The sequence below is a fragment of the Galeopterus variegatus genome, unplaced genomic scaffold (assembly GCF_000696425.1).
Source record: "Galeopterus variegatus unplaced genomic scaffold, G_variegatus-3.0.2 Scaffold138, whole genome shotgun sequence".
Lineage (NCBI taxonomy): Eukaryota > Metazoa > Chordata > Mammalia > Dermoptera > Cynocephalidae > Galeopterus > Galeopterus variegatus.
Genome location: NW_007726249.1, coordinates 733357 through 740189, shown reverse-complemented (window position 1 = coordinate 740189; position 6833 = coordinate 733357). Strand labels below are relative to the sequence as shown.

General features: G+C 57.0%; 1 protein-coding gene and 1 pseudogene across 1 annotated transcript in view; one reads left to right on the top strand and one right to left on the bottom strand.

Annotated features, from left to right (window-relative positions):
• Positions 1 to 3597, top strand: part of PTCHD2 (patched domain containing 2) — a 52547-nt gene extending 48950 nt beyond the window's left edge. Inside the window, exons 18-21 of the mRNA XM_008589868.1 lie at positions 141 to 300; positions 852 to 965; positions 1382 to 1548; positions 2333 to 3597. Of these exons, the coding sequence (XP_008588090.1) occupies positions 141 to 300; positions 852 to 965; positions 1382 to 1548; positions 2333 to 2695 (804 nt within the window). The 3' untranslated portion in view covers positions 2696 to 3597. The remainder of the gene's footprint in view (positions 1 to 140; positions 301 to 851; positions 966 to 1381; positions 1549 to 2332) is intronic.
• Positions 3598 to 5858: 2261 nt separating this feature from the next.
• On the bottom strand, positions 5859 to 6410 carry LOC103605277 (annotated as a pseudogene).
• Between the last annotated feature and the right edge of the window lie 423 nt (positions 6411 to 6833).

The following is a 6833-nucleotide window of genomic DNA, read 5'->3' as shown; positions in this document are numbered from 1 at the left end:
TTTTTGGATTGGATCCCCCCCCCCCCACACACACACACACAACACATGCCATTGGTGGCCACGGAGCAGACCAGCCACCCCCTGGGAAGGGTGAGCGGGCCACAGCCCGCGCCCATCTCACCGGCTCATGTCCCCCGCAGACCACATACAAGGGCAAGTCCTCCTTCCAGACCTACTCGGACTACCTGCGCTGGGAGCGCTTCCTCCAGCAGCAGCTGCAGACCTTCCCCGAGGGCTCGGCCCTGCACCGCGGCTTCCAGACCTGTGAGCACTGGAAGCAGATCTTCATGGAGATCATAGGCAAGCGGGAGCCCAGCCCCTCTCCCCAGGACCAGGCTGGGCAGGCAGGGGCCGATGCAGAGGTGACCTGGGGCAGGGAGGGCCTGGTGTGGCATCTGAGCTACATTCTGTCATCTTCTCGGTCCTGGCCAAGAGTCCTGGGGAAACTGGATGACACAGTGGCTGGGACACTGTGCAGAGACCGGAGTCTGGGTCCTCTCCTGCCTGGGGGTATCTGGCCATATTGTTTGATCTTGAAGTTAGCCACCTAACAAATAACAGTTACAACCTTTATAGCAGCTGTCAGGCATGAGCCCTTTCTAGGTGCCAGGCCCTGTGCTGTGTTAACGTAAACTCTTAAACTTTAGGCATATGGAGTAGATTCTATTACCCCATTTTACAAATCAAGAAATGGAGGTTCAGAGAGGTCAAGTGGCTTACCCAGAGTGGCACAGCTAGCTGTGATTGTGGCCACCTATGCAACCCCAGTAACTGCTGAGCTGTGGGGATGCAGAGAATTGTGGGCCCCTCACCCCACAGCCCCACTGAGGGCCCCCTCTCTCACCTTCCAGGGGTACAGAGTGCCTTATATGGCCTGGTCCTGTCCTTGCTCATCTGTGTGGCTGCAGTGGCTGTGTTCACCACCCACATCCTGCTCCTGCTGCCTGTGCTCCTGAGCATCTTGGGTACGTGGGTGAGAGAGTTGGCGGGCACCAGGCCAGTGGGGACAGGAATAGGCTGGGGTCTTCCTGGTGGCCTCAAGTCAGCAAGTTTCTCTGAACCCTTACCTGTCAGATCTCCTTGGTGAAGGCTTCTTGACTGCCTTGCCCCATCCCCACCCCAACCCAGGTAAAAGACCCTCTGCCAGGTGCTATCTGTGACAGTGGTGTATAGGACTGTCTCCCACACAAGTCTGTGCTCTCTGAGAAGAGACAGGTGTCCCCAGGAAATAGCTTTTGGCTCAGTGACGCATTGCTGTGAATGTCCCCTCTGGCCCTACTCCTGTCACCTGAGATGGGGGCCCGACGCTAGACTTCACTGTTCCCCAGGGGCCCTCCAGGGCTGTACAGAGCTGTACAAGACTGTACACTGTCCCCGGCAGGCATCGTCTGCCTTGTGGTGACCATCATGTACTGGAGCGGCTGGGAGATGGGCGCCGTGGAAGCCATCTCTCTGTCCATCCTCGTCGGCTCCTCCGTGGATTACTGCGTCCATCTGGTTGAGGGCTACCTGCTGGCTGGAGAGAATCTGCCCCCCCACCAAGCCGAGGTGAGCACCCTGCCTGCATTTCCCCTGCCTCAATGAGTTTTCTCCTGCCTCGGTACAACTGAGGAACCCCCAAGGACAGCTGGACACCCCTGGTACCAGACTGCAAGCAGGCTATATTATGGAACTGAGGTTTCCTAGGGCCGATCTCTTCCTGGGACTCAAATTCTAAAGCCAGCTCAGCCAAAGCATCCCTGTGGGACCTTGGGCAGATCCACGCCTCAGTCTCCCCAAGTGAGCTATGACGGGGTTGGACCAGACAGATGATATCCAAGGGCCCTTCCTGTTTCACATTTCCCCAAGTCCGTGTCTCATTCTCCAACCCCTGGGCAGGGGGTGGGTCTTTCTAGCCATGACCCTGAGACCAAAACTCCCTTCTAGCCCACAGTGGCTTGATGAGGACATGTCCGTGTACTCAGTGCCAAAATCAGCTCTGGGCCTGGCAGAGTTTTATCCTCTAGTTTGGAATTGTATTGGTGTAAAAACATTCATAAGTATGTAAAAAGTAAATCAGTTATACATTTAACTGCTTTGGGGCCAATGAACGAAATCAGTTCCAATCAGGGCTTCTGTTTATGAGGACCTATATGCAAACCTTCCGCACCCTGGTGGCCACAGCCACTTTTAACCAGCCACCTTGTGCCCTGTGCCCCAACCCCATGAAGCAGCTGCTGTCACCACCCACTTCCGGAGTGGGAATCAGGCCTCCAGGGGCAGGGCTGGCCCTGGGCCAGGGTGCGTGTTCAGCCAGGGCCCGCACCCCCAGCCCTGCTCTCCCCACCTGCAGGACGCGTGTGCACAGCGCCAGTGGCGGACGCTGGAGGCCGTGCGGCACGTGGGCGTGGCCATCGTGTCCAGCGCCCTCACCACGGTCATCGCCACCGTGCCACTCTTCTTCTGCATCATCGCCCCGTTCGCCAAGTTCGGCAAGATCGTGGCACTGAACACGGGCGTCTCCATCCTCTACACGCTCACCGTCAGCACCGCCCTGCTGGGCATCATGGCCCCCGGCTCCTTCACCCGGACCAGGACTTCCTTCCTTAAAGCCTTGGGCGCCGTGCTCCTGGCGGGGGCCCTGGGGCTGGGCGCCTGTCTCCTGCTGCTCCGGAGTGGCTATAAGATCCCCCTGCCCAATGGGGCGTCCCTATAGCCCCATGCTTGGCTCCTGACTCTTGAGCACCTGGGTCCAGCGGGTAGGGGACGAGAGGCCCGCTCTCTTTGACCCCAGGGACACTTTGTTCCCCAGCTCAGCTCCAACTAGTATGTTCCCAGGCCTGGGCCGGAAGCACCCTGCAGCCCGGTGCAGGAGCTGGTGCCCACACTGCGTGGACCACTGCCTTCATTGCAGCCCGAGCCAGAGCTGGGGGGCAAGACAGCCTCCTCCTGCCAGCCAGGCTGCAGCCACACTGGGCAATTTGCCTGAATGCAGAAAGACCAGCCCTCCTCCATGCCCAGCCACCTGGGGTGGGGTCACTTTTGTAGGAGGGTCTCCCTCTCACACTGCCTCAGTGCTCAACAACCTTCTGGTGTGGGTGTTCCGGGGCACCCATTCCTCAGATGTGGAAGCAGGCACAAGATGCAAAGTGACAGCCCCGGGTCAGTGGCAGAGCTGGAGCTGCCTCCTGAGCCCCAGGGACTTTGCAGGAAGAGCACAGACAGTTCAAGGGCAGGGGCCTCACATCCCCTGCCCCCTCCTATCTTCCCCTTCAGCTTTACAGAGACCAGTGCTGGAAGGTTCTGTGGTCACCCCCAGGTCTTCCAGTCCTGGCCAGAGAGCACAGAGGGACCCAGCTTGGGGTTCTGCATGTCCTACCCCAGGGCCTAGCCACAAAGGGTTCCTCTAAGACCCTCCCTGGGGAGCTGGGGATCCCCCCACAGCCATCTTCACAGATCCAAGCCCCCATTTCCCCCACCCTACTCTGGGGGTGGTTGGGGGGGGGTCGGCTCTGTGGGAGGAGCTGGCCGTGCCTGCCACCTGCTCACAGCAGATGGTCCCTATCAGAGTGAAACGCAGCTGCAGACCGCCGCTACTAACACGAGCATTTTAAGCATTGCTGGCTCCATCATATTTTTAAAATTGAAATAACTAAGTGTTCGCATGCTGCCCAGCCAGAACGTGGCACCAGAGGGTGGAGGTGGGTGGAGGGGGCCCGACCCTCGGGGGAGGAAGGTTGTGGTGGGCCCAGCAAGCCCAATGTGAAGCTGGGCGCTTCCCCTGTGGGAGGTGTGGCTCAGGAGATGCTGCCTTTTTCAGGGGCTCGTCTAGCCCCACGTGGGACATTTTTGAGCACTTTTGATGTGCCTGGCATTGTGCTGGGGACCGACCTTCCTTGGTCTTTGTGAAGCCGGACACAGACTGAGCTGGGGCTAATTCATGAGGGTGGAAAAGAAGGGAAGGGTGGTCTCCAAGACACTCACCAGGTCGCCTGTGAATATTGACTGGGGGACTGGAGATTCGAGACAGATGTGCGCCGCTGTGTCCCCGCCTGGTGCAAGCAGGCACGGAGTCAGTGCTCAGGAAGCGTGTGTGGAAGGAATATGAGACCTTGGGGCCCGCCGTCCGTGGTGCAGAAAGACATCGAGTGCTGCCAGCTGACGCACAAACACTGCACCAGGCGCTCTTCTCGGGTTTTGTATTAGTCTCCCGTGGCTGCTGCAACAAAGTGCTGCAAACTGTGATTCAAACAACAGAAATTCATTCTGACAGTTCTGGAGGCTGGAAGTCCAAAATCAAGGCGTTGGCAGGGTTGGTTCCTTCCGGGGGTTGCGGGGGAGAATCCGTTCCAAGCTCTTTTCGCTTCTGCTGGTTGCCAGCCATCCTTGCAGTTCCTTGGCTTGTAGATGGCATCTGTCCTGTCTCTGCCTCTGTCTTCACATGGCCATCTTTTTTCTGTGTTTCTCTGTTCACATTTTCTTCTCTCTCTATAAGAGGGACACCAGTCATATTGGATTAGACTCCACCCCGATGGCCTCATCTTAACTTGATCATCTGCAAAGTCCCTATTTCCAAATAAGCTCACATTCACAGGTACGAGAGGTTGGGACTTAAGTTATCTTTTGGGGGGACAATTCATCCCATTACTGGGTTCAAAATGTATCAGTTCACTTGTTAGCCTCAAGGAATAGGTACAATCCTACCCATTTTACACATGGGGAAACCAAGGCTCTGAGAGATTGACTTGCCTGGGAGATCAAGAGGCCTGTCCTTAGAAAAATGGAACGAAAGCCCTTGTGCTTGTACAATTCTTCACCCTTCAGAGTTTTCCCATCAGCCTTCTGTGAAACCTGAGCGTCGTGGATGAGGGGAAGGGCTGAGAAGGGCTCGGGCTGGGCTCTGACCCAAGCCTCTAACAGCACTTGTGTGGGAGGCCACATCTGCCGGGTTGGTCCTGTCCCAAATGACCACCGCTGCGCTGGGAGCATGGTGCTTGTGGGGGGTCAGGTAGGAGGGGGTGGGGGAGGGCAGGGGCTGGCAAAGAGACAGGACACTCCAGAAGTGCTTTTTAAAAAGGACTGGCATCTCTAAGCCCTTGTCCCAAGACCTTCCCAATAACCTAGTTTTAATGTGGAGGTGGAGTCATTTGCATTCATTTGCATGCAGTCCAAATATGCCTCATTTGTAAAGAAACCCTCACTTAGCTCATTTCCTTGCTTTTAAGGAACAGCTCCTCTTCCCCTTCGCCTCTGTCTTTTCAGACTGTCAGGGGGGTGTTGGGCAGGCAGGTCAAGGGTGGAGGCCAGACAGTGTGTCACTGTCACCTCCCCCCAAGGTGACTAGTGCACACTGCCAGGCAGCTTCTCTTTTTTCTTTCTCCCCTGCAATCAGCTAATGTCTAGTGAGTGTTTCATGCATGTGTTGGGGGGTATAAAATGGGGTCTTCTCTCTTCGGGTAGCACTGGACGGTGGCTCAGCTCCATCCAGTCCAATCTCCACAGGTACAGAAGGGCCCTCCATAACGTCTCAGTGCTGGCTGTCCAGTCAAGACCTGTATACCTCCAGAATTGGTCTCTCTACCTCTCAGAGTAGCCCCTCGCACTGCTGGGCACCTGCACCTGTTGACATGTTCCTCCTGGCAGCCTCTAACTTGGATTGGGGGGGTGGGAGGGGAGACAGCCACTCCAGCCCAGGCTTCGGGACCAGAGAGGCAGCTGGGGTGGAACAGGGGCAGGAAAGGCAATAAGTTAAATCCAAGAATGACGAGAGACGTGGCAGGATGGGTGGGGGCATTCCAGGGCTCCCAGATGTCGCTTGCTTGATCCAGGAGGCACTGGGGATGAGGACGCTAGTGGCAAGATTCCAGGCACGAGGTGGCTCAAAAGGCTGGGTGGTCAATGCCCCTCTGAGCCCAGCATGTTCTTCAGGCCTGAAGCTGTAGAGAGGGGGTGGCTCTGACGGGGGCAGGCCCAGGGTGGGCTTTAGAATAACCTCGCTGTAGGGGGTGGGGGCTCAGAACTGGATGCCCTGACCCTCTGTGGGGGGACAGTGGAGTGCAGTCCCGGGGTCCCCTGGTGATCCATCAGGGCTTCTGCTCCAGCTCTCTGCAGTTGTGGCAGAAGTGCCTGGCCAGGACACAGATGCACAAGAGGGACAGGATGACCAGGAACATGATGACAAAGAGCCTCAAGGGGCTGGAGAAGAACTCGTTCTCCTGGCAGCAGCTGTCGCCACAGCATTCAAATCATTGGGGCAGGTGGCGAAGAGACCACACTTGGCTGCAGCCTGTTTGAGGCTGGCCAGCAGGCTGAGCAGGGTGGACATGAGGCTGGGGACTCAGGCATCAGACATCCTGGCATGGGGGCCACTGAGCTTCCAGGCAGCTTCTGTTGACGGGTCCCGCTCCCCTCCACCTTCTGTGGATGGCACTCGCAACCTCAGATCTTTATCTCCTCATCAAAACTGACCTGCCTTCATGCTTCAAGGCCCTGTGTGGTGACTGATCTGTCCAGCTCCCAGCAGTAATGCGGTCCCTCCCAGGGGTGGGGGCCGGGACAAGGCTGGGGGAATGATGGGGCTGTCTATTTGGGAGCTTCAGGGAACTTTGGCCCCACAGCTGGCTGCCTACGTGCCTACAAAGAAATCCCCCTTCATCTTGTTTGTGAATATTGGCACCTTAGGGTCCCAGAGGCACTAACTCTCATGAAAAGAACCTTGACCTTCCTTTGCCTCTGTTGCACAGCTCACAGTCTTAATGAGCTTTTCCGAGCGTTAATGAGATGCTCTTCATTAGCTCGGGCACAGCAGTGAGCCTGGGGTCTGCGAGCATGTGCAGGCACTCAGCATGCCAAGG